Source organism: Buceros rhinoceros, unplaced genomic scaffold, assembly GCF_000710305.1.
Source record: "Buceros rhinoceros silvestris isolate BGI_N320 unplaced genomic scaffold, ASM71030v1 scaffold13111, whole genome shotgun sequence".
NCBI lineage: Eukaryota > Metazoa > Chordata > Aves > Bucerotiformes > Bucerotidae > Buceros > Buceros rhinoceros.
The window spans coordinates 81,466-108,480 of record NW_010393788.1 but is presented as its reverse complement, the minus strand read 5'-3'; the positions used below and the strand labels follow the sequence as shown (position 1 = coordinate 108,480).

The following is a 27,015-nucleotide window of genomic DNA, read 5'->3' as shown; positions in this document are numbered from 1 at the left end:
TTATTTTTAGTTTTTGCTGTTCTTTTCATGCCATGGTATTTCTGAAAGCTGAATCTTAAAAATGGATTTAAAGAATCTGATACCTTGGAGCTTATCACCGAAGAGTTTAATTTGAGTTAAACTTTTGTACGAGTAAAAGCCAAAAGGTGTAGTTATCTTTATTCCAATCTGTTCCCAGAAGCCAGTAGAACAAATGAGAGTTTTCTGGAGAGCTGTGAAGAATCAATGTTATTTATGGTAGCGAGAGGTAATTAGAAGCAAAGAACAACTGGGTGCAATTATTTTAATACTGTTGCATGTCAAGAAATCGCAAGGGCTATTTAGGGCTCCCTTCAAACCCTGCTAATTCTGTATTCCTCGTACATGTGATTAGCTGCTGCTCAAAGGCTCGCTGTTGTTTCAAGTGTCACAGCTAGACCTTGCGTAGCCTTGGCGTATAGAGCGCACCTGAAAGCCCGTTGCTGGCATGCGCCGAGGAGCCGCGGCTCGCCAGCGGAGCCCCTGCTAGTGTTCCTTCAAGTGCTAAGTTCATCTCTCTGTGATTCTTTATTTCCATGTCTCTATCTATATCGCGAGGTCTGTGCCTGTATAGAGGTGGTCTATACAGAGGGATATAGATACGGTGCCCGCCGCGCGTTCTAAGGCCTGTCTGTTTCTGTTTTCTGCATACCTACAGATAAACAACAAAACCAACGTGGTAACCAGCCCCAAGGAAAATATTCCTACCCCGGCGCTGGTATACCTGCAGTCTTCCTTCTCATGCTAGCTCTGAGTGTTTGACCATCTTCTGTTTGCTCTTCCTTCTTCTCTGCTTTTCCATGCATTTAACTCGGTTTGCTTTCTAAAACCAGGTTTTGGGAAATCTTTTGCTTTGAATTCCGCTTTCTTTTTTGTGTGAGGAAGTCCTTTAGAGCGTGTTTATTAATTCAGAAATGTGACATGGAAGCTGGATGCGGTAGAGTCACGGTGTTTGTTACCATAGCTGAATTTTTTTGCATGCTGTGCCAGAGAGTGAGTAGAATGCGCTTTATGTTGCTCTTAGCTCTTTGCCTGATGACTGTTTCTATCGTTTTAATGCTAATGTTTTGCACAACAACAACAAAAAAAAATCCAAACTGAATCCCAAGCTCTGTTATTTTCTCTGCTTTGTGTTACTGCAAGTATTGATGTCAAGGAGAGCTAACAGGATGATTGCTAGGCTACCGTAAATAGACCTTATTCCGATTTCCATTCCATATTTCTTAAAACTCAGCAGGGCTTTGCAAGTCTTCCCTGGGATCAAGAGGCATCTGATGCTAAACAGTTTTGCTTGTTTCTCTTCCGTTTAAACCTGCGGGAGACATTACTGATTAATGAGCTCCATTAGGACGACGTGATGATTGAGGTGCTGTTCACGAACGTTTCCGCTGCAGTCTCGCCTTTCTTAGCAGCTCCTCTCTCTGAGGCAAACACGTGTTGCAGGGCTCACCAATACCACAGCCAGTGCGTTAAAGCACCTAATTCTGCCAGGCGTTGGTTCCTGCACACCCACCTGTATAGCTGTGAAATGGGGGGGTAATTCACACAGCCGGGGAGAGGTTCTTCCTCGGGAATGGCTCTGTGCGCTGGCACTGGACCACACGCCACTCAGGAGTGTGGGAGGGCCAGCTAAGAGGTGTCACACGTGAGCATACGGCGCTGTCCCCGGCCATAGCTGTGCACAGTGGTCCGTGCTCAGGGCGTGCTGGCTAGCTGCCACTGCAGGGGTTATTTCATCTTCGTTCGAGGAAGAAGGGTTTGGGGAAATGACTCTTGAGAATGACGCGGACATCTCTCTCAGTGACTTCCACGCTCCTCTGCCAGGGCAGCGTTTGGCAGCGCTCTGAGCCTTCCCAGTCACGGCAGTGTCTAGAGGTGGTTAACGCACCCTTAATTCTGATCAGTGCACTCGTAACTCTGTGTGATCACCTAGTACTGATACAAGCAAACGAGCTTAAAGAAAAGAGGTGATGTCTGCCCTTCTGTCTGGCGGCTCCAACAGGAAAACAGGCAAAGCCGCCAGTATGGCCTTGAGTGAAGGAGAGCCTCTGCAGGTCCCTGGAGCTTCAAAGCCCTGTCTGCGCTGGGCATGAATAAGGTCTCTGCATGCTGCTGCGTTAGGCGGGATGGTCGTTTTGGCTGCTTGCTGTTGAGGACATCTGTATTGGAGACATCCAGTTTCACCCTCTGGCAACAGTTAACGATTGTGGTAGCTCTTGTCAGTGTTGGCGTTTGTGAGCTGGCTCTTCTTGCGCTCCCTCGCACTAATGAGACTGTATTTACCGATGGGAACTCTTTTCTCTTTATTTTGTTCTCGCTCAGGAGCCCCAAACTACAGTAATCCACAACCCTGATGGAAATAAGGTATTCAGAAAGAATCAGCTCCATCTCGCTTTTCCACCCCACACATTTCATCTGCTGTTCCACAGCACAATAGGGCCATTCCGGGAATTCCCCAGGCAACTCTCATTCCTGCATTTGTTCCACCTGGCGTCTCTTGAGCCTGTTTTCATCTGTGTTCATGTCCTACGTGCGTGCTGGTGGTTGCTGAGCTGCTGGTGGTTGCTGAGCTGCTGAAGCTCATGGGGGAGCGATCGGCAGAGCTGTGTACCCTGTGCAGCCGGGCTCGGGGAGCATGGTATCTCTCTCGTTTCAGCCAAAAATGCTGCAGTCTAAGTAAAACCAAAGAGCTCTCTCTGCTCTCAGCGTGTGGTGAGATGATACTGACGAGTTGGATGTGCAGTTGTCACCTGAGATAAAGACGTCATCGCAGTTTACCCCATCTGCTGTTTCTCAGCATGCTTGTACTCTCTGTTGTGACGTGCCTTTTGCACAGGGCTTTGGTTTTCCTCCGTAACATCACTGAGCAGTTTCCAAAAAATTCTAACATTTCAAATGACAGAGAGGTCTTTTGATTTGTATGTGTTTTCTTCATGCTTTTTTCTTTCTCTTGTGTATTGTGATGTTTGCGTTTGGCGGCTGGTTCGTAAAACATGTTTTGTTTTGTCCTTTTCATGCATGGACTTGAAAAGAGCCAGGAAACACCATCCGTTACGTATAGCACATGTTCCTAGGTTTCCTGGAAAGAATTCACTCTTCAGCAAAAATTCCACTGTTTCTTTACAGTGTCGACTTAAAGAACTGACATTCCCTTTACCTAGTCTTAACTATTGGTGGTTATTATTTCATATGAGAAGGAGTGAATCTGAGTGAAAAAAATAACGCATGCAGACATTTCCCGAGCATGAGCGTGCCGACGGTGTGTGTTGCGCTTGTACATCCCGCTCCTTTACATGCCTTGCGTCTGTTGAACGCAGAGCTTTTCTTTTCACATTACTGCTTTTTCAACCCCCCCAGTTTAAACTCACAGGCAACCACCAGCCTGTGTTTGAACACGGATCTAATCCATCGCTGAAGTCTGCTAAAGACCAGGAGTCCCAGATGTGATATTGGTGTGACTACATCTACTTGACATTATTAGATAATCATATCAATTAAGATACTCAGTGTCCCAAAAGGTCACAGCAAACACAACAACCCACTTAATGCAGGGGGTTACTCCTAAATTTCTCTGACAGACTAATCGGTGTAGTACGGCAACTGGAGAGGGTGCTTCAGTGTTACAGGCTACATCTGCCCCGTGAGCTTGTGCATGGTGTTTGCAACTTGTATTTGGGGCGGGGGGTCTTTGTGTCCTTATTAAGTCCCTTATCTGTTATTTTAAGTGATAGAGCATGACACATCTGTGTAGAGTGAAACGTCTAACGCCAGCCAGCTCAGGAAAAGCATGGTGACTTGTTCGGTTTTGCTTGTGTGTGAATTAATTCATGTGGTTTTATTTATGGGTGCACATACGTTGTGGTTTTTTTATGGTCTGAATAATGCATTAACTGTTTTGAACATTCCTTCGGCTCAGCCTTGTGGAGACACAGGAGCTAAAGGGCACTGCCAAATTTACCTTTCATTATTTATGTGTAAAATCCTTTGAAGAGCTGAATACAATACCAGTCCTAGCTTCTGTCTCTCGGATAAAAATAGACCAGTTAATCCTTTTTGCTGTAGAGCCGTGAATTAAAATAAAAAAAAAATACCGATTTGACTTTTCAAGAAAGGGTACAGGCCAAAAATAACAGGTGTAAAAGCTTCGCGGCTTTCTAAAGCTGTGTACCAGGTAGATTTGGCAGTGCCTGTTGATTTCGTGTTTCTGGTAATTCGTGAAAGACCGAGACACAGTGTCCTTGCCTTTTTAACCGTGTGGTGGCTTAAGTATAAACCGTCCGAGAGATGAGTCATTCCTCTGCGTGACTGCTTGGTTGGAGAACACCACTACCGAGCCACCTTCGGTGTCACCGGCATTAGCGTGTGTTTATCAATTCAATTCTCCAGCAACTTCCAAAAAAGCGTTTTATCACAAAATTGGTGTAAAAGCGACAGAACCTGATGCAGTATTTTTAAAACGACTGGGAGACGTGGTGTCGGTGCTAACTGGAGCACGCAGCAGGCTGCGCAGTGAAAGCTGGAGTGAATGACTGATTTTGCACAGTTGGATCAATCACTAAGCTTAAAACGGCAAGCGCTGCTACCTGGCTGAGGTAACTCGTGTAACCTTTCAGAGGGGCTGGGTACAGCTGGGTGTTAAATCAAATCCTGTCCATTCCCATCAAGTAAAAGCATTAGGCAGCAGAGAACGACAACGTGTGACAGCAGTTCAGGTGGACATGTCTTAATCGGTGTGTGACCATTTGTTTGTGAACTACATCCCACCCTGCTTCGAGGCTTTGCATGATGTCTGTGACTAACCGTGGTTCGCGGCGGCCCGCCGGGCAGGCACGGCTTGGTTTATACATTCTGCTTGTATTTACCTCTCCACAGGAATCCACAGAGAGCTCCAACACAACCATCGAGGATGAGGATGTGAAAGGTACGGTTTTAAGCTTGAAACCTTTGGAGAGGCAATGCCAGGAGTTTTGTGAGGGTAGTAGTTAACTGGGCTGTCAAACACAGAAACGCCAAAGGCATCTCTTGAGAGGGAATATTATTCCTCGTTTCAAAGAAGTTATTGTTATGCTCCTCTGTGTTACTTCTGACATGTTCCAGACTTACCTTTGACTTTTCGTTCCCCAAAACACCATTTGCCGTGAAGAATATAAAGTTGCTGCTTATTAACTAAAACACTAGTTCCAATAATAATGGTAGTATGGTGTAATCCAGTAATAATAGTAGATTAAAGGTGTGTAAGTCAGTGCTTTGTAACTCTTACTTAGTTTAGGTACCTGTAGCATGTGTTTGTGTTTTGGGATTGCTTTTTTTTTTTTTGATGTCACCATTTCAGTTCTTATTCTGTTCAGATGCCAGTGTTTTTTCATGTTTCTTTCCTTCTGTCCATACACTTACTTTAATCTTCTTTTATTCTTTAAAAAACTAAAATCAATACCTTTTTTATAAAATCAGTTCTGTAACTTTACAGATACTGGTTTTGTTTTCGTTTTTCCCCCTGAATTTTTTGCTGTGGTGTTACTCATTCTGACTTCAATAACGACATGTTTTTAAAACAGGTGTTAGGTTTGTGTCTCTCCTGTTCACAGAAAGCTTTTAGCCTCAAAGAACAGCGTTACACACTCAAGTGAAACACAAGCCAGAGATGATAGCGCAGATAAAATGTGAAGAAAGAAAAGAGAATTTTTAGTGAACTGTTGTAACCTGGGGGCTGCTGTATGGCGTAAGTGGTGTAATGCCTGAGTCACGGTTAGAAACGTGTATTAGCAAAGCTGAGCCCTGAAGTGCAGACCTGAACCTGCTGAGGAGCCTCTGCAGAGCACGGGAGCCTGTCAGAATTGTATCGAAAGCGTCTGGTGCTCGGTTTCTGAGCAGCAGGACAGCTGCAGAGCGTGTATGATAAAAATACCAGTATTGGCAGCGTAAGGAAGGCGTAGTGTCAGCAGGAGAGCACGGTCTGCTGGCAGCCGTGGGGGAAATGCAGATTCTGTTATGCTGCATTTAGAGTGCTGGGCATCACGGCAGCGCAGCGTCCTGTGCCCCTGCTGCTCTCCGCACTGCTTTTGGAAAGGCCGGGGAGCTCAGCTGCTGGCCGGGCCAATACCCGCGCTCAGCCGCACCGCAGTGATTTTCACTGCTAGCGTGTAGTTGCTGTTGCCTCGGTGGGGAGAAGGTTTTCTCTCCGCTGCTGGTAGCAGGGCAGCTGTAGATGATGGCTTACGGTAGCGCATGAGCTGCAGCTGGCTCTGAGGCGCAAGGATGGCACTGTGGTCTCAAGGCTCCAGCGGATCGTTTCACCTCCTCTTGAACAAAGTCTCGGGTGCCTTAGCAGCCAGTACCCGCTCGCTTCAAATAGCAGCCCCGTGACAGCCATTTGCCTTAACGCCAAGTAATGGCTCAGAGACCTATTACAGGAACCTGCAGCCGATGCGGAGGAAAACACAGTGAAATTCACCTTTATTCGTAACACTTGGTATTTCTGCCTTCAAACCATTACATGTTGTTTAGCAACTAACCTCATTAAATGAGTAATTTAATTGCAGGGCCTCTGCGTGATGATTTAACGTGGTGTTGTAACAGTGGGATTTTTATGAAACTGCCTGAAGCTTAGTGCACAGAATCTCGGGAATACAGCTGTAAGGAAAATGACAATGCAAATGTGTTCCCTAGTTCTTGTGTCGGATTCTGTAGCGTCACAGATCGGAACAGATCGGATGGACACAAAAAGAGGATCTCACAGAAGTCACAGGTCTGAGACAAGATGCTGGTTGTGTCCTGCTCTTTGCTGCAGCTTAGTGACCGATCTAAATCCTTCAGCAGATGAAGTTCTCTAGTATTTGTAGGTTCCTGACCCACCTCGCAGCGATGCAAAGAGCATGAAGTGGGTAGGCCAGTAAGATGAGCTGAGGCTGCGCTCCAGAGAGCTTTGTGTTGTGTGTCTTCTGGAGACGGTGGAAGGAAGAGCTTGCAGAAGAGGAGCAGAGTAGTGTCGTATTGCTCTTCACTTGCTTTGGTGGGCGGGTGGGATCTCTCTCACCGCTGGCAGTGACAGTTTGAACTGCTCCATCTGTGATGATCACGAGAACCTCATAGGCTGATGCAGCGGTTTCAGCACCAAGCCTCTGGCCTCTCACAGGGCAGTGCCTCTTCACCAGACACCAGGTGCACGTTTTATCCCAGAGTAAGGGATTTCATTTTCTGTTTCTTTAAAAAACACACATAATCTCCCCATTATTAATGGCTTGCGAGCTTGCTTGTTCTCTGCACTTCAGTATTCCTCTCACGCTTCCAGTCTTTCCACCGGTGGCTGCTTTTCAGATTGTTTTACTATAAATTTAAGGCTAACAGTACCCCTAGGGTCTAATTTCTAGAATGACTCAGGGACCAGGTAGTCCCTGGCAGCTATAATGTGTATGCTCCCGGTAATGCTTGTCACCAGATTGGGGATCTAGAAGGCACATTTCCCAGCTGAGGTGACAAAGGATCTTAAAAATCTTTTTGCTTTCCTTTGCAGCATGGAGTGCAACATGGGAAGAGGCTGTCTCCTTCCTGTGAAGGAGAAGGGAGCCGGGGATGCTGCTCTGTCGCTGGGAAGTAGTATTAGCATATGTTTTATAGGATTGCGGTGTGGCCCCCACCTTGAGAGAACGACTCTTCTTTGCAAAGGCGTGTGGTCTGGGCGCTTTTTTTCTCCTCCCCTTATTCCAACTCTGAGCACAGGTTGCCCGAGCAGGACAAGGTTCCGTCCTTTGTACAGACTACCAGCCCACATGTATTTAAAACACTGGGCTCTGCAGCAAGCGTTTTTCCTATTTTTTTATTGATTTGACTCTCTAAAGTGGTGGTAAAGTTGGGTGGATTGTGTGAGTCTGTGTGGAGTAGAGTATCTCCAACACCCTTGAGGTTTTCTGTGCCCCGTAGGAGCATGTGAGCTCATCCTTGTCTGTACAAAGCACCACGAAGATTTATTAGCAATTAAAGCCCCCCAAAACTGATAAATCAGCTATCACACTGTGCCTTTAGGAACAGGTTCTTACCTCGTGTCCACGAGGGAATGCAAGCAGTGTTCTCCCCGCCTGGCAGGCGCTTACCCTCCTTGCACTTTGGAAGGCAGGTATTTGACCTCGCAGACAGTAAAGCCGGGCTGACTTCTCATTTGTTAATGATTGAAAATCTGAGTGTCTGTAACCTTGTCCAGCTTATGTATGCGTTTACATCTTTCAGCACTGGAACGTCTTTCTTGTACTAGAAGCGGTGCTTGGCAAACAGCACTGAGCTTTAATAACTCAAGGAATAAGCTAATTCTGGAAGTTGAGTCCGAAATCACTTGAAGTTGTGGTTCAGGTTCCTTGTTCAGGTTCCCTCCTATGGGCTTACCTGCACAACAGTGACCCCTCCTAAACATAAGGACAGGCAGACAGAAAGAACTTACCTGAAAACTGGACCGTGGGCCAGTGGCAAGCCCTTCTCCTGGGACGGCTGGTGGGATTTCTCCTTCCTGTAGTAACAAGGCTGGACCGCTTTGGCAGCAGCTCTTTGGTAGGAGGTTGAGGTGGGTTTTTTCTGTAATGCTGTAGAATACCATCGTTATTTTTGCCAGCAGTGCCCACAGACTTCTCTAAAGCTGTGTGGTTAAGTTTACCATGGTCAGGAAATCTAGATATCTCATGGCGTTTTTTTGCCACTGGGAATGAATTGATGAAAGCAACTAGAAAGAACCACGATTCCCGACGGGGAAAATTGTGGCGTTGCAGAGCACTTCCTCATGAGGTAAATTCTGGCTAATCTCTCCTACATAGTGCATCTGTAAGGCACATCGCTTCAAAAGCATGAACCATTCGGGAGACAGGTATTCTCATATATTTTGCTAATTTATTTCATTTTATACCAGTTGTTTTTATTTTATTTAACAGTAGGAAGAAACCAGTTTAAAATAATCTGTTTGGAACCTGCCTTCCAGGAGTAAAGCCTTCAAATTTCCAAGAACATGGTTTTAAAAGCTCTTGCAAAACCCTGTCTATCTCAGTACTGGATAGAGGGATAAATCCACGCTGGCATCTGAACAGAGTCATTTATGGCTACGACCTTTACAACTGCTCTCTGGCACCCACACAGCCTTCCCAAAGTTCACCATTAATATTGTTTGTGCGCACAAAGATTTTGTAAGTTCTTGTTGCTTGTAATGACATTATCGTTATTTTTCTTTTGGCCTTCTCTTTTTCTTCCTTCACACCCGCCTGACCCTCATACAGCTCTCACAAAGGAGGGTGACATGGAGAGGTTATGTTGCACCCACCACTCCTCCTCTTCCATTGCTTCTTCATCTCACTGGTCACCACCCTTGCCGTGCCCCAGCGGCCGCTCCTGCTGCCAGTGCCTGCTGAAGATTCTGATCACACTCTACCTCGTCATCTTTGTTTGTTCATATGTTGTGTTTCTTTCCATCAATTCAGCGGGCAAGTCCATGAAAAATGCAAACTCAGAGAGTCATTCGCTTGAGTCTGAGCATTCCCACTCCACTCCTTCCTCTCTACCATGTAAGTTGAGAGACTCATCTGCTCAGATGATCTCTTTCATGCTCTCCTTCACTTCCCTTCCCAACATCTGACAGTAGCACAAAAAAAGGTCAATGCTGTGATCTTTCTGATCTAGGAATGCCCTTTGCTTACGGAGTATGGAGTAGATTTACTTACGTATTTATTTCGGGGTCAGGTTTTATTAATTGTGAAAAATATTATTGTCAGCTGTAAGAGCAGTAGGAATAGATACATATTTCAGAAAGTGGTGTCTTGCAGAGGAAACCTTTGCCGCAGTTTTCATCCCAGAGATAGATTTCGCTCTCACCTCTGGCTTGGATCCTGGATAGGGTCTCCAGATGAATTACCTGTTAAGTTTATGAATGTCATCAAGTTACTGTCTTTAGCATCACTAGCGATAAACCAGCCTTAAAGCTGCTGTGACAGCCCTTGGCTTGCAGCATCGATTCGTCACAGCTGGAGCATTTCATGCTTTGTTTAAGAGGAGATCTGTGATGGTTAGTCACCAACTAACTGCGAAGGAAATCTTTCGGGTGAGGAGACTATGTTTGAGCAGTTTAAAAAGGAGAGAAAAAAGGTGTTGTGTTAGTAGATTGTGTACTGGAGAACATAGAAGGCCTGGGAAGGTGCACGTTGTGTTTATAAACTGACGCAGAAATTCTTCGGAGTGGAGGGACCTTGTGAGTTGGAGAGGGGAGTGGCTTCGCAGGAATGGAGGTTCAGCTTGCCCAGTTGTGATCCCACATCCCGTGTGTGTTAGGGTAAGTTGCACTGGCACTAAGAACGGGTGTTTGCACTGGTAAAGGTGAGGTCCAGATGGGCCCTGGGAAGCACAGGCTGTGTGTAGCTGGCCTGAGCCTTACTGTAAATTCGAGTGGAATTTTTGGTGCTGCACCTAATGCAGGTGAGAGGGGAATCACATCTCAAGATGAGGGGCTGTTTCCGGTGGTGACGGTTGACAGGTAACAATGCATGAGGAGCTCTTTCCGAGGGAGGAGCAGGACAGAGTACATCAGTATATAGTTGACTCTGTCTCAAACCAGAACGACAAACACCGACAGCACAACCTACCCAGAACCTTAAAGAAAAGAGGAGTTACTAGGAAGACACGGACCTGTATAGCATTCAAAGCGAAGACAACGTAAAAGCCGTAAGGCTTTTATTCCGTCCATAGTATATATCCCCAGAAAACCTCAGCGGATTCAGACGTGAAGACTGGCAGCCCCGCGTTCCCTGCCTCGCTGGGCAGTTAGCAGCACTAAGACCACTGGTAGTGTTTAAGTGTAGGTGTTGGCCGCTAATTTGTTACCGCGTTTAGGGGCAGAGGCACCGCTATCCATGAAAAAAGGAGATTAATTTAGATTCCCTGAAAACGCTTGGTGCAGAAATGGCACAGTTACAGATATACAGTGGCATTTCAAGAACGTGAACAGTCTCGTATTTGTTCTGTTCGGTCTGTGACTTCAGAAACAAGCAGATATCTTTGCCACTTTGTTCCGCAAAACAAACGTCTCAAAAATCCTGCAAAAAGGTGCGGGTAGAATACAGGTGAAGGAACGCAACAACTATCAAATTAAACAACTATCTGCTATGAAGCAGGAAAATTATTAGGTGAAACTATTCTGGTAAAGCTGCTTGGTGGTGACATGATGGTGCTGCTACACGGGAGTTACTGGGCTTGCTGGAGACCACAGTACAGGCTCAAGTGATTGTGACTTCTAAATTACATCAGAGGAGAATCAAATTCAGTGAGCCAGTTTGTGGATTTAGGAAGAAAAAAACACGGTGAAGGGTTCAAGGCGGGAGGTGGTGGCCAGAGGCACGTGCAGTATCTTTATGTGAAAAGTGTCAGGGAAAGGTGAAGGGCTCCAGGAATAATCTGGCTGGACAGCCATCCCTGAGCGCTATTTCATGGCAGCACATGAAATAAGACTGGGGGAACCAGAACAGCCTGGTGTTAGCTCTGTGTACTGTGAAACCGAGCTCACGCTGTTTGTTGTTAAGTAGCAATTATTGTGATTATTGGTAGGCATTATAATTATAAACCAGAAAAATACTGATTTCTTAGCTGGTGAACTTGGTAGGTTTTAATCCGCTGTCACAGACACGGGAGGAAGCTGATGTGAATGTGGCACGTCGAGAAGAGCCCAGTTGAGGAAGGCTTCTCAGACAGTTGAAGGGAGTCCTGGCGAGTATGTCTCCATTGCAGCCCTCGGTGCTGGAGGTATTGAGAAACATTCCCGTAAAGGTTAACACAATTTTCCTATGAGTAAAATAGGCAAATGCCACATTTCTTGGAGTTACTGCTTGGGGATTGCTCGTAGGCTCATCATCTCAGCACATCTCACTGCTTTCTAAAGCGTATTAAAAACGAAAGGGGTGTAGAATTGAGGGTTCCTGTTGGTTTTCCATGGTAAAACACTGGTGGACAACAAGGTTTCTCTGAGCTGGTAGAGGGATTAGGTAGCAGCACGGCTGAAATAGAAATGTGCACGGCATCAAAGCTGGTTAGTGTCTCGGTTATCAAGGCTATAAACATCACTTCTCGAGACAGCAGCCAGACTCCCTGGCTAGTGTAACATGTCGAGAAGCCGTGGTGCCATGTCTTTTAAGTGCGGTGACTGTGCTATAGCTTTGTGATTCGTCATTAAAAATAAACATTTGCCACCCAGAATAGATTATCCTGTAATTGTGTGGGAGCTCCAAGGAAGAAGGCATCTCGAGCAGCAAGTAATTCCATACAAATAAAAAGAACTCTGTAGGGCATATGAGAAGCTGGTTAACGTCACGTTCTGATAATGGTTTAAATAGGAGTTTTGTTCATTTTGCTTGATCTTTTTTGTTCAGCATAGGCTGGAAAAGTGATGGGATAATATTTCCAGTACTTACCTACATATCTAATGAATTATGGGGGTTTTTTCACGAGGCAAGTAGTAGGCATATGTGTTTTCAGAAGGGTGAAAGGCAGCGATAGCCTAAAAAAATTCTGCCAACCGACCACCTGTATCGTAATGTGATGAGTCAGAGTGAATCGTTGGGATCCGCAGGTGCTGGGAAAGAGACGTTACGTGTAGGATGACAGCGCGGATGTCGTGGTTCACAGCAAAGGGCAAGGTCAGCGGTGGTGTGAGAGCAAAGCTCTGAGCTTACGTGCACTACACTTCGGCAAACTCCTTGAAGTGCCCTGCAGCTTGCCTTGTTATCGGGCTAGTTTTTATGAGGATCTAAGAGTCAGTCGGTCTCTTATTTATGCAGCACCTTCTTATGTTTTCTTCCCAGAAATTACATTCTTGGAATATCTGTGGAATTTATTGCAAGAGAAATTATCAGCAGAGAATTGTCAAATGTTGGTGTGGAAAGGGTGGTTTTGAAAAACATTTTGTGCCCGTCACTGTATTCCTCTGCCTCTGGGGTAGCACTCCGTGCTGTGACATCCGCATAGCCAGAGTTCATTACACAACACAGGGTACAGTTCTGGTCTCTTCCTCTGTCTTCTCAGCCTTTGGTGATTTTCAGGGTATAGGAATAACGTCGGTGGCTGTGGGCTTTCCACCTGATTGCTCTTTGTTGGGCCAGATCAGAAATGGAGCTGGGTTCCTCCATACTGTGCCGTTGGATTTCAGCAGACCAGTGTCACCTTGATGAGGACTGTGCAGCTCCAGAATGGGAGCGCAGTGGTAGGATTTGTCTCCCCAGATGCGAACACACTGTAGATATCTTTATTTGAGGCAGTTGTCTAGACTCCCTTTAGTCAACGCAAATAGGTCAGATGAGTCACGCTTGTCTTAAACAGCTATTTTGGGATATGATGAATCGTGCCCTGAAAGTGCTTGTTTCTCTCCACGGACTCTAAGGGAGTGGAGTTAGGAGAACAAACTCACTTGTCCGTGCTTATACATGTCCAAAAAGTTGTGAGATTAATCCAGTCTGATGTGTACCAAGATAGGTAGTTAAGAGTACTGAGTTGAAGAGTTTTCAGGGTTTTTCCCTTGAGAAACACATGAGCAAGTAAGAAGCAGAATCATTGTAACATCTTCACAGTCGTGTGCTACTCTGTGAGCAGCTCCCTCGTTCTGCTGGGAAGGTACCGTACTAGGGGGCTTCCGTCGGCGCCCGTTCGGAGCAAACAGCAGGAAGGGGTGTGCGGCCCCGTCTGTCTGGGTGGGCTTTCGACGACGAAGGGGCTGGGTCTTTGCGAGGGGTTTCACGGGCCCCGTTGCACATGTTGTCTGCACTGCGCTTATTTGATAAGCTGTTCTTAGGTTATTTTGTGATAAAAGAAATACGTCAAAGGACAATTTAGAAAGCGTATTCCTACTTCTGTAAGGTCAGTGGGAGTAATTAATAACCATTCCAGTACAGTAATTAATTACATAGTCATCTGGAGTATTGATACTCCAATATCGTGAGGTGGTTTAAATTGTCATTTTCAGAACAACAATAATGGTGTCAATCTTGAAAGTAATTCATGGGTGACGGTGGTCAGTCAGATACCCGAGGATTCCTTTTGGAGTTTCCCAAACAGAAAGTTTCTGGTACAAGTATTTCCAAAGACTCCATTTGCACATATCTACAGCTTATTTTTATTTTACACCTTCTCTCTGCAACTGAAATTCCAAAATATCCATCGTTCCTGTCTGATTCTTCTGGGTCGAGTTTACAGGTGTTACTTGGGGCTATGGGAAGGAAAGAGAACACCATAGTTCCCTCCTGGAAAAATAGGGTTTGCTGCTGTTTCGTACTTTTTTTTTTCCTTTCCTGTGATAACTGATTTCACTGGCTGTGAGACTGCACCTTGGAGGTTCAGGGCATCTCCCGTGTTAGATGCTTTTTGAGAAATGGTGTTTGTTGTCATTTGTGTGTTCTTTAGACGTTAAAGTGAATGCTGTTCTTTAATTACGAGAGATTATCCTCACCCTGTAACTGAGCGGGGAAAAAATGGCCGTGAAATCCAGCTAGAGGTTAATAACTCATCAACAGTTCACCTCTGTACTACAGCAGCGCTGCAGGAATCATTTCAGCCGCTGGCAGAAAATGTTCTGGTTTGTTCTTTTCTTTTTTGTTGGTCTTTTTATAGCTCTTCATAATATTTTACTTGAACTGCCTTTGAATTTGTCATATACCTTTTTTTGTTAACTGCTAGTATTTTATTTCCTTATCTCACTGACCTCTGGGGGTAAATGTTGTATATCAAGAGTCCATCCATGGTCTTTTCTTTAATGTGTCTACTTCACCTGTATTCTGAGCAAAGAACATAAACACCACCCTCCTTTCCACACAAGTTTGCCATTTTATGGTAGCTTTCTGCTAGACTACTTGCAGTCTTGGTCATTATTAATTTTGCAGGAGAACAGCTCAGCATCTTTGACTTCCTTAACAACGTTCTTCCCTCACACCTCAGTTGTTTTAAAAACGCCAGATAACCAGCTTTCACCAAAGCTGAAATACGTTACTGCAGACATCATAGCAAATAAAAAGTATAATAGCATGAAACGGCCACTGTACAGCCCAGTTCTCCGGGAATTCCAAACAAGCCAGGTCTACTATTGGATAAAAAAAAAAGAGTAAAAGATCCAGTGATGGTAACTGACAGTTGTCTGGCAGATGCAGCTGGCCAGATGCTTCTTCCCTAATGCCTCGTGTGTTCACGGTTGTCCTTGTGTAGTTGGTAATGTGTGTTTAGGTGGAAAGGGAGATTGGACGTTTGGAAGAGCACATGGAGCCTCTCAAATTTATAATGAAAATCTGGCCATTTTCTTACCACTGTACTAAGCACCGATTGTTTCTGTTGGATGTTACCTGCAATGTCAGGACCTTGTTCCTACCAATACCCGTGTCACCGTAGTTCATCCTCAGTGCCCTCCCTATTTCTTCCTTTGCACTAAGGAAAAGCCCAAGTATTTGACTTGATTCACGTGGCCACCACTTGATTCACGGCAGAACTTTCCTTCTTGCTGCTTTCCAGTCTCCTTCCAACTTTCTGCCTATTACATTCCAGTTCTTCCTCGTCTCCTTTCTCCACCTTCCTCCCAGGCTCAGCATCGGCTTCCTAGGCAGTACATTTATAGGCTGCATTACTTCTGGTCTGTGTTTGTGCGTGGTCTCCCTGCACCCACACACATTCCTACATGGGCAATGTAAAGTGCTGAGATAAAAGAGATCCCCCAAGTCAGTCGGTAGGAGGTTTGTGTAAAATCAGAGTGGCTACTGAGGTCTTTTTATTATTCTTTGATACCTGACGTTTCTGAAAACTTCACACTGCCTCGATCTTGACCATCTTGTACTGTTCACTGCTGCTCTTGGATGAGTAAGGGCTGAGAAAGCAGAGGGGGTTTGCACAGAGGATCAATCATTTCTGGAACTCCAGCTTCTAAATTGTGCTCCACCTCTGGCTCTTAGTCCCTATCTGCCAATGATTGTGTATCAGGTCAGTAAACGGGAAGAAATGTGATTTTCTGGTATGTGTGCAATTATTGGTGTGTTGCTGAAAGAGTAGCGTAGTTGCTTTCATGTGGTGCTTGTAATTTTGTAGAAAAATTGAGAAACAAGTTGGAAGGCAGATGATTTGGCAACATCTTCCTGATGGTCTGCGTCATGGAAAGAAGTGACACTAGTGCTGGACGGTCCTTGATTTGAGCCGGTGACACTGCCTTAATCTCCTTCCCTTCCTTCGCTGGCCTCTAGAGCTTCCTGATGGATGCATTTTAAATTCCACGGACACGTCAGCAGATGCGGCTCCACTAGGTGTTAGCACTGCCTGGAGACAGTTTGCTGGAACCGTGTTCTCTAGCAGTAGGTGGCTCCTGTCAGAAACCACCATGCAAACTTACATTCCACCACAATTCCATTCTGGAAGAGAAAACAGGAAAATGAGCACCTTGGCAATGGGGTTCAGTTCCTCCCTTCTGGGGCTGGAGTTGAATTAGATCTGGTAATGTAGCACGATGTCAAAGGGGTGATCGAAGTGCAACGCTCGGATCAACCCCAACCAGCTTTTTACAGTCTATGTTAGCAAAAACGGCTGTTCTCATTCAGGTTGAAATAGAGCCTCAAAATCTCAGAGATTCACAAAGAGAAACTTCTGTCACTCACATTCCTTTAACTCTTGCTGGTAAGGCTGGAGGAGATGCCCGGGCGGGAGCGTGTTCAGCTGGTCACGGGTGTTGGCTGTTCCCTGTAAGTTAACTGCAGGCTTCTCACGGTCAGACTCGGAAAAGAAACGACTGATGCTAGTGAGAAGGGGAATACTGTCAGTTGTCTCTAGCCAAGCAAAAGTAAAATTACATGGTTTTCTGTCCCTTGCGTATGAAAACTGCAGCACCTTTGTAGACATGTTCACTCTTACCTTACCAGTTATCCAGTAACATGATCTCATGAGACTGTAGCAGCTCCTCAGAGACTTTCCTCTCGTTTCCCACTGTCTTATTTAGTAGTCCTTCATCTCCTAGTCTCTGACTGGATTGTGTTACCAGGCTGTTGAATCGGGTGCTTTGGTTTGGTTCTGTGTGTGTGAGACACAACATGGGAACGCTGGGATTTCCTCCCTGCGGGAAGGCTGCGTGTGCGGGGGGTTGGTTTGCCAGCCTTTTCTAACAGCCCACCGTTACTTCTTGCTCAGCCATCCTAGCACTGGCCTTGTGCTGACACTGCCGCGCAGCGCCCACGGTTTGGTCTGTGTTTAAACACAGGACAATGGAGCCATTGCTGACATACAGGCACAAAGTCTCTTCACTGAAAGTCTTTGTTCTTTCAGGATCTCTGGGAAAAATAAGGCGATTCATACTTCAGTTGTTCTCAGCCATTGTTCTTCAGTAGTTAAGAACTACTCGCAGAAAGCCTTGCGGGACTTTTATATTCTCTCTTTTTTCCATCGCTTCTTTCTTTGCCGGTTTCTTTTTGGTGCTCTTTATCTGAATATATTAGGTTTGCCCTTGCTAAAAGAGATGGTGGAGCATAAAAGGAGTGAAAAGGTTCTGTAACGCCACAATGCCAGTTCTTGCAGTCCAGCACTGGAGATTTGCATTCTGCCTGGGCTCCCCAGCGTTCTCTTTTTGGAGAAGAATGTCAGCTCTCTCGCTACTTTGGTTTGAACATTCCAAGCATATTTTGTGTGTATGCGTTTTAATACAAGTGTAGGAGCGTGCAGGGGAATTACAACTACTGCTTGCACAAGAGAGCTACTACAGCCTGGCTGCTTGTATTTCTTCTTATATCAGCTTGGTCTTCCACACTCATTTCTGAGGTTTACTAAGGAGCCAGATCCTTGCAAGTGTACCGGTAAAATCTGTTTCCCTCACCCGTTTAGCATTATGCTCTGTATTTGAGAGCAGTGCCACTCTGGTCGAACATCACTGGTATAAGGTTGAACTTTACCAAGTGATGAATATACAGTGCAAAAATCTACCCCTCTGCTTCTCAAAAAACAAAGTAGAAGTCAGTTTTCAAAGTGAAGTGGGATTTCCATCTTGATCAAGTCTCTTAAACTTTGGCCCTCCTGGTGTAGTTGGTATTGGCAGTACCTGTACCACTGGGCAGGGGTTTGGTTACTGCGCTGTTCTGGTGTAGCTGCTGTCAACATGGACACACACCGGCTTACTTCTTGACTGACTGATGAGGAAGAAACTGTTTCTTTGAGGGGTATGCAAACACAGCTCAGGTTTGACTGTTCTTATTAGAAATTCATATTCTGCTTGTTGCTGTTCATCTCTGTGAAGGTCTTCTGTGGCAGTTCAGCACTTATTATTAGTTGGTAGATGTACTCTAGAATCGCCGAAGGGTCTCATTGATGTCCATTGGAAAACAGATGTGTTAAGCATGTTACAAGCGAAGGATGGGCACAGTCAGCGGGGTCAGAGCCGCGGGGTTGTACCTAGACCTGGGTGGGTGGGTGTGCGTTAGGTGTCGTCTTCGAGCTTTGCACCAGACAGTGTTGATTATAGACTTAGGGTATAAATTCCTCTTTACTTTAATGTACATGTTTGGCCGAAGGGAACACCCAGTGTTACAAAAGTCCCTGAAAATCAGCACCAGACATTTAAAAGTAAAGGCTCTGTGTGTATCTGAACCATTGGATCATCGCTTGTAAAACAATAACCGGTTTGATTTGCAGTTAACAGTGGGAGTTTGGGTTCGGTTTTGCTTTTCAAACAGCAGATCCTCCAGGGGAGGAAAGATGATTAGAAGCATGATAGGAAAGTGAATTGATCTTGACGTGTGTTAAATTTCCTGGTGAGTACAGGAGTGCACTGCAGCCAAAACAGTGTAAAGCAGCAACATTACGTCCTGTGGTCGTAGAAAAGGAAGAGAAGTGGCCGCGGTGGCAGCTGAGGAATGACAGAATACCTCTGATACAGCTGTTCTTCCGACAGCCTCGCAGCTGTCCCCTTCCCCTTTGCCTTCCGTTGTAAGAGCTGTATTTGTATCTCTCTCTAGCTCGTAAGCAGGAGATTATCAAGGTGACCGAGCAGTTGATCGAAGCTATCAACAATGGGGACTTTGAAGCTTACACGTAAGTGTTCTCCTTCCAGAGAGAGCGAGGACAGTTGGTGTGTTTGACACCATATCTGTAAATACGAGTATTTGTATATGAGTATTTGTATTTATGTGTTGTTGCAGCTCAGTCTCAGCTGCCCCCAGGAAACATCAGACATGTTCCTGGCTGCTCTGATGCAGCTCTACACAGGCCTGGCTGCCCCTTTCAGAGGAGCTGCTGATGTCAGTCCAATGTACTGCTCTGCTGAGTCAGGATCATAATCCTGACACAGAACAGTGATCTAACTTGGTGCGTGAAAGTAAAGTCATGTTTGTGATCTGGAATCCGGAAAACACAGTGGAAGCCTTTCCTAGCAGCAGATCTTTATTGTATGCAGAGATCGATGATGTACTGCAGAGAGCTAAAGGCCACGTTTAATGTCGGTTCCACCAGCCTGTGCTGAGCGCTGTGCAAGGACTGGCTGGCAAAAGCAGTCCCCTTCCTCTCAGCATTTCTCTGCAAAGACTCAATTCCATCAGTGCTTCTCTTTTCTTCAAAAAAAAAAAGAAAATGTAAAAAGCAGAGGAGAGCCCTTCTCAGCATCTCTTTTGGTCTCCTGTGTTTCTCTGGGTGGATTCTATCCTGCTGCAGCACAGACCTCACAGTTCAGCAGTGATGCTGCTCACCCCCTTTAGAGGCTTGCCAGCACTAAACTGTAGTTTGGTATGATCACATTAAAACCTTTTTATACAAATGCCAAGCGGAAACTTATTCCTATTCTCCCTTAAATATTATCAGTTAAAGAAAAAAATTAAATCCTGCATAAATAATGATGTGAGACACACAGAAATCTTCTCTGGATTGCACAGAAGCAGTTCTCAGAGTCACAAGTAAAATTTATGCTACTTAAAATACCGTTGACTTGTGGGGCCTTCTTGGGGAGTCTTTGGGTTTTTTGGTCGTGAGGTGGTTCACATGAAATCTAGTCCACCGAATTGCTAATGGCGGTGAAACCAGACCTCCATTGCTTCTCCCCATGGAGGTTCTGTTCTTTTCCAGCGTGCTGGTCCAGGTGAGTAGCGTGTCTATGAGAATGGCACTGGGAATGAAGGAAGTGTGTTAAAAGCAATGACTGCAGAGTCGTGGTACATCGCGGCGTGTGTTTATCTCAGAATTTCCTCTTTTCCACAGAAAAATCTGTGATCCGGGCCTTACGTCTTTTGAACCTGAAGCTTTGGGTAATCTAGTAGAAGGGATGGACTTTCACCGGTTTTACTTTGAAAATGGTAAACATTCCTTTTTCCTCGCTGCAAATCTTCACCTGCTCGTTGTGATTGTGTTTCTGCGCTCTAATTTGCATTTTGGTTTGGGAGTCAGTGTGGGCAGGGGAAGGGAGTTGCGCTCTACGTGTTTGTCTGTCGGTTCTGCTGCGCTCAGTCATGCGTGACAGGGCACCTGGATAGCAGAGGAAAGCTTCAGGTACTTGAAAAGAGGAAGTCAAGAGGTTTAAAAGAGAAACCAAACCATACATAAGTAGTTCTCATACATTTTTTTTTTTCCAGTGGAGAAAAGGTAAAATTATGCCATGAGTGTACTTAAAAGAAAGGTCACTAAATCTGGTGGTTACAGTGATTACAACCATCAGGCAGCACTTCCAGTGAGGGTGTGAGGTATCGGGGAGGGCACTGCAGGTGCTCAGCCTGCGCTGCTGAGGATCTGTACTGCTGCGTGTCTCTGCGTGTCTGGAAACATCAGTATAGATGTTCATGTCAGCTTTAAGAAAGAAAAACTACTTATAAGTGGATTTCATAAAGTTTTGGGGGATCATGTAAAGTTTCGGAGTGGAAGGAAATAAAATATTGTAGATGAAGATACCAGCTTATACCTGAGAAATATGTGAGCATAAAATGGAATATTGTACTCCTAAATTCTCCTCCATTTCCAAAGCAGCATTTTCCATGGTTTTCCTTAAGATGTGTCCTTCCATTACTGCATTTTAGTTTTCATAGATACCAGCATTTAGTATGTCACAAGAGTGGGTTAAAAGGTGAACGATTTTAGCTGAAAATGTGAAGTACAAATGTCATTAGACACTGGAGTACTGGGAGGCTCAAGACGGTGGCCCCTGCTTTGTTTAATCCCCGTATGCACCTGGGTTAAATAGTACGTGCTACTAAACTTTTGATTGGTTTCTTTATAGGAGAGGGGAAGACGTGCTTTATGCTCTGCCTGTGCTCGTTTCTGCAGTGTGCTTGAGCTAGCTGTCAGCCTTGGTCATCAGTAAATAATAACCGTTACTTCGTGTCTGCTAAGCGTGAGAGTTCTGTCTTGTCAAATGGGGTGACACGAGTTATTCTGGCTTACACAGAGAAATCGTCATTTCTGCTCGGTGTGTGTGTGTGTTTGTGTCCTAGCTTTATCCAAAAGTAACAAGCCAATCCACACCATCATCCTCAACCCTCACGTGCACCTTGTGGGTGACGACGCCGCCTGCATCGCGTACATACGGCTCACGCAGTACATGGACGGAAGCGGGATGCCAAAGACTATGCAGTCCGAGGAGACGCGCGTCTGGCACCGTCGCGATGGGAAGTGGCAGAACGTTCATTTCCACCGTTCAGGGTCACCAACGGTACCGATCAAGTAAGAAACCGTTCAGAGCACAATTTAAACGATGTAGGTCAGACCCGATAGTCTAATGGCTGCTTTTGTCCTTAAGCAGCTATGAATCCATCCTCTTGATAGTGACAGTCCTTGTGGTCCTGTACACAGGGTGTGTTGTAGTCAGTAGTGTGCAAGTCTTTTTAAAAGAATGCTTTTTGTGCTGCTGGTTTCAACTGTGATGCCCCCTGGTCCAAGTTGGTCCCTGAACTGACAGCTCAAGAGCAGGAAAACGTTGTGGCGTAGAGAAGGCTTGATACAAGTCACACAGACAGAACTGGAAAACCCAGAATAGAACTTCGGGAGTGCCTGAAAAAAATAAAAAGCAGTAGGATACATGGAGCTGTTCGAGCTGACTGGAAAATTTCAAGGAAAAAAGTGTCAGTGTTCTGAAAACCTGAAGTTTGAGTAATTTTTGTTGGGATTTCAGCCACCTCTACTTACTCAGGCCTAGTTATCTTCACTACAAGGTGATTTTGAGCCAGTTGACGTGTTTACTTTGTAAATTAAGTCATACAAGTACCTGTCCCACTCTTGTCTCTTTTCCCACGCTCTCTTTGCTGAGCTGCTGACCGGTCACTGTCTGGCAGCTGGGACCTCTGTGTGGGCACGCCCCAGAGCTCTCCCATCCTCACTTTCCTCTCTTGATCCTTCGGGCATCTCTGCGTGCCCTCTCGTACCCTCGGAGTCGTGCTGTGACTCCGCGGGTGCAAACCTGAATTCCTCGCGCCGGGTTGTCCACAGCACGCTCGCAGTTGCAGGAACAAGATGAGGCGTCTTCAAGAGCTGCTGCTCAAGTCTGCTGCTTTTTTTCTGCTTGCGGCTGTCGCTAACGCTGCTGCATCCCTCAGAGCCCAACCTCAGTGGCCTCTGGCACAGGTTAAGCTGTTTCCCAGTTAGGCAGCACTGGTACAGGCCTGGGTTGGCTCCCTCACACGTTTGTGTGAGGTGTTTTAATGTGAGTAGTGACTCAGTTCACTTCTCTGCCATGGTAAGAGCTTAGATTTCGTCCTTCAGACGTTGTCACATCCTGTATTTTACTTCTTGCGACACTATTCTCCCATCTGAAATAACGCTTGATAAAGGAGCATGACAGGATGAAGTGTCAAACTTCACTGGGGATGATTTCTTTTTTAATTTAGGAAAAAAGTAATTTGATTACCTAGTGATAAGTGTTGTATTTTGTTTGAAAATGTGAAACCAGTGGGAGCAGGAGCCATGTCGTCCTTGGCTTTCACACTCCAGCAGCACTGCCGGTGTTTAAACAGGTAGTGTTGAAAGAGCAGTTACATTTGCTGGAATTGCAGCGTTACGGAGGATTTTGATGTCCTCGTAAAGGAGCGTTTTGCCAAGGGATCTGTCCTGGGTGTGTAGAGCCAGAAAGGGAAACAGGGTCACTTTCCCAGTGCACCCTGGACTTCAAGCGTTTAGAACAGAGTGGCATCAACTACACTAGAGGATTATTTAATCTTTTCCTTGGGGGGTTGCTTTTTTTACCTCTGGTTTTTTTGAGAAGGTGTTTTTTGGGTGGCGGGGTGGGGAGTGGGCTGTAATATTTTTTTTAACTTGACCGTGTTTAAGAGGAAACAATCCTAAAGAGAAAAGGTAATTTGTGACACTCGTTACTAGACACCAAACACAAAAGGCAACAAAACAGTCATCTTATTACTGCTTTCATGGAAGATTATCGTATTTGCCCCAAATTGTTTCCGTAATACTTGATACCTCTGCAGCAGCTTCTTTTTGAGGTACCGTGTTGTAACAGGAGCCTCAATACAGAGTTCACTAACGTGTAGGTGTGCGATGGGCTGCTGTGTGCTGTGACACACACTGCTCCACAAACACTAGCCAGAGGTCCTTTCTCTGGAGCAGGAAGGGGATGCACTAGCTGCCACAGAGCAGCTCCTGCCCCTTGGGGCCGCACGTCTGCAGGGAGGGCGGTCGGACAGATGTGACATCTGCCCCGCAGAAGCAGCGCCAGTATTGAGCACTTGTGTAGTGTCAGCTCTTTGTGGCTGCTCGTGCCCTCTAATAAAGATAAGAACTTCTGGGGCTGCTAGGGATGGGAGCAGAGGTAGCTGAGAGGTAATTTTTTGGAAACTACAGGCTTGTGTCAATGTCAGTGGGTGCTCTGTGGTCAGACAGAGGAGATTTCAGGATTGCGAGATGATATCCAAGCTGAAAAGGTCACAGAGGAGCTGTTGCAGCTCAGAGCCCTAGAGCATGGCTAAGGCTCGAGGAGGGATGCTCTGAGATTGCACCACAGCCCTAGATATGTAGCCCCTGGGCAGCACTGGCCACAACAGCACACAACCCTTGCCTAGCCCTCGAGTTCAGAGGGGCTTCTCGGACTTGCTCCTGTCACTGTTCTAAGATACCTTTGGGCTGGTGGTTCGAAACCTTACTTTCAAGAGTAAATTTTAGTAGTAGTCTTGTGTCACGGCTGTTGTGCGATACTGGGGATAGGTGTGCAGGCATGAGCTGCTTTACGTGACACTCAGACGTGAAGGCTGATTGGATCACTCCCCACCTCCTGTTTTCGTAGGGTAAATAAACCACACCAGCTTGGCTGGCTGGTTTTTGATGGGCTCTCTGTTTGCCTGGCTCCCTTAGTAGCTCTTCATTGTCTTTTTTGCTTTGAGGTTTGTCTTTTCCTTAGCTTGGGGTCTTCTGAAATACCGTGTGCAATTGTGGTCAGGGCTTTATTTAACTTCACCGTGTCTTTCTTGTCCCTGCTGAGAATGCCACACCTGCCGTGATCTGACATGATCTTTGCACTTTTGTCATTTCCATCATATCAGCGGGTGTCTAAGACAGCCACCTATTTATCCTCAACTGCCAGTTCCAGCCAAGGAGCACGTAGAAACCTCTGCGGAGCGTGCACCTTGGTACTTCCTGCTACTAAATGTGCCACCACTTCTGGATTACCCAGCCCTCACGGTTATTTGGTGGTTCTTGCAAAATACCTCTGTGCTCCTTGGTATTTACAGTGCCTTCCACCTAAGTGTAAGCAGGCTGCGTGAGATAGTCCCCTGCCTATGCTCAGGTCACTGGCAAAGACGAGCGAGTCTCCTCTAGGGTGATGGTTCCCCTTTCAGCCCAGGCATTGCCATTTTTCTTTCAGTTATTTTACATGTTCTTTCGTCGCTCCCCATCTTCCCAAGCCTAACTGGTAGATCCCCGCGTAGCACCATGCTAGAACTCGCCGTCTCTCCCTGCTGCTGACCATCTTGAGACTGCCGTGAACGTCACCCTTACTTTTCCTGGTCCGAGCAGCAGTGTACCAGTAACTCCATTTTGGAAAACTACAGGAAGAAATTTAATTACAAACTGATCTAGATTATCCTTCCTGTCTTCTCTCGTGTTTGAAATTCATAGCAGTTTATTGATTTATCACCAATACACAATAGGTGGTAGTGACACTTCCATGATAAAAAAGTAACTTGGACGTAAGGGCTGAAGGAGAGTTTCAAATCGAAACGTGCAGAAGCTCTGAGCTGCTGTTGCAGACATGGTATCCCAGGTTATGTCAGATCAGTTGTCACGAGCACCGTAGCTGCTTGGTTTCCAGGGCTGCAGTGAGGAGCGTGCCCAAGCCCAAGGGCGGAGCTGAGCTCTTTGGTAGCTGGAGGCATATGGAACTGTTACCTTACGGCAGATAATCTATTTGGAGAAGAATATGAGCACAAATGTGTATTTAGTTCATAAATAAATTTTATGTGTAGGTTTTGCTGCGAGTCAGGCAAGGCAAATTTTGGGTTCTGCCTTGTCCCTTGTTTCTCTCAAAGGGATATGACTGATGGTAGAAGATTTTTCTGTTTTCCACATTCTTGAGAACTTGAGCTAACGGGTTTCTGCAGAGCTGTGTCTGCACGTACACGAGAGCGTGGGCCTGCATGGTAGGGGCAGTCAGAGGGCTACTGGACCTAAACCTGACTCCCAAACCTGAGCTGGGACCTGAGCTCCCAGGCCTGTATCCCCTTGCTTAGCACACCTGACACCTTCTCGCGCTCCGGGAAGTGCGGTGCCCAGCAGCAGGAGGACTGAAGCACGGTGTTTGTTCTGTGTTTGTACAGTGCCTAGCGCAGCGGGATCCCCCTCGGGACTTCGGCCCCTAGACGCTACGGTAATGCGAACGATAGCGTAAGCCGAGTTAACTGCTTGCTTACCCGCTCCTTTTCTTGCGTTTTCGCTCTGCATACCGCTCTTGCATGTCTTGCATGTAAACGACAGCCAGTTCTTCCGTGTTCCTTGGTTCGGTTGTGGTATGAGAACCTCAGTCCCTGGCGGTGCCTGTAACGAACGTCAGGGGAAGTCAGGGGAGCTCAGAGATTCACGACTGAACTCTGCCCTCCCTCCTTTAAGAAACCGGTTAAAGCACTTTGGCTTCCTGCCTCAGTTTCCGATTTGATCTTAACAGCCTCTCTGGCATGTTGTAAAGATGGAAAATGACTGTAAAGTGGTTTGACAAATAAGAGACTGCTTCACCTGAGCGCTGGGGGTTTTCTTTTCCCTTGGTTTGCTTCACAGTATTGTGTTAAATGACTTTTTTTAGTAGTTTTGGCTAACACTTGAGCATGTATTGTTATCTGGTGGTGATGGTACTTCAGTAACGGCAATCTGTTGTTTTTTGTCTCCTTCCTCCTAGCTAAATTATCAGCAGTGCCGCTCTTGCATTTTCTGTACCCAGCGCACCCGGTCGATTACCATCTTGGCCATCCCGTTCTCTTCATGCATGTTTCTGAGTGCATGAAGTTGTGAAGGTTCTTCATGTAACACATTTGTGATGCACCCTGTTGCTGTGTATGCCATCTGTACACTGTTCACATTTCAATGAAGGTGATGTTCCGCGCAAATAGAGAATCACAAGGCGTAAAAGACAAAACAAAGCCGTCTGATGGACAGCGGTAGATCCATTTGTCACTTTCTCCATTTATGCCAAGTTTTGACAGACAACTTTAAAAACTGTCCTGTTTATTAAAAAAAAAGAAAAAAGAAAAGAAAAAAAAGAAAAAAGTACATTTTACCCTCTTTTTTTAAGAACTGTTTTTTGACTCCTCTTCCCCGAGTCCCAGGATTTTGCTTTCTGGTAGGAATGGTCAGGATTTCCGCTATCAGCTCCGTTACCGTAAACCAGATTTGTATGACAGCACGTAGATGGGCGAAAGCACCGATCAATGTGGAAGTGATAATATCTTGGCTTCGTACCAGCTGAAGCCTTCTGAGTTGGTTAGTCTGTTTAAACTGGAAAAATCTCATCATCTGCTGGCGTGGTCACTTGAGAATTAACTGTCAGTGCTCTGGCGAGCCAGCAGCTTCTTTTTTTCTTTT

At 45.8% G+C, this 27,015-nt stretch overlaps 1 protein-coding gene across 1 annotated transcript in view; it reads left to right on the top strand.

Annotated features, from left to right (window-relative positions):
* The window catches only part of LOC104501226 (calcium/calmodulin-dependent protein kinase type II subunit delta), a gene marked incomplete at its 5' end in the record, with an annotated part of 48,286 nt that extends 21,624 nt beyond the window's left edge, over positions 1-26,662 (top strand). The window contains 8 exons of the mRNA XM_010145003.1: positions 677-736; positions 2,341-2,382; positions 4,891-4,939; positions 18,984-19,059; positions 20,215-20,309; positions 21,438-21,666; positions 25,761-25,810; positions 26,333-26,662. Coding sequence (XP_010143305.1) covers positions 677-736; positions 2,341-2,382; positions 4,891-4,939; positions 18,984-19,059; positions 20,215-20,309; positions 21,438-21,666; positions 25,761-25,767 — 558 coding nt within the window. The remainder of the gene's footprint in view (positions 1-676; positions 737-2,340; positions 2,383-4,890; positions 4,940-18,983; positions 19,060-20,214; positions 20,310-21,437; positions 21,667-25,760; positions 25,811-26,332) is intronic.
* Between the last annotated feature and the right edge of the window lie 353 nt (positions 26,663-27,015).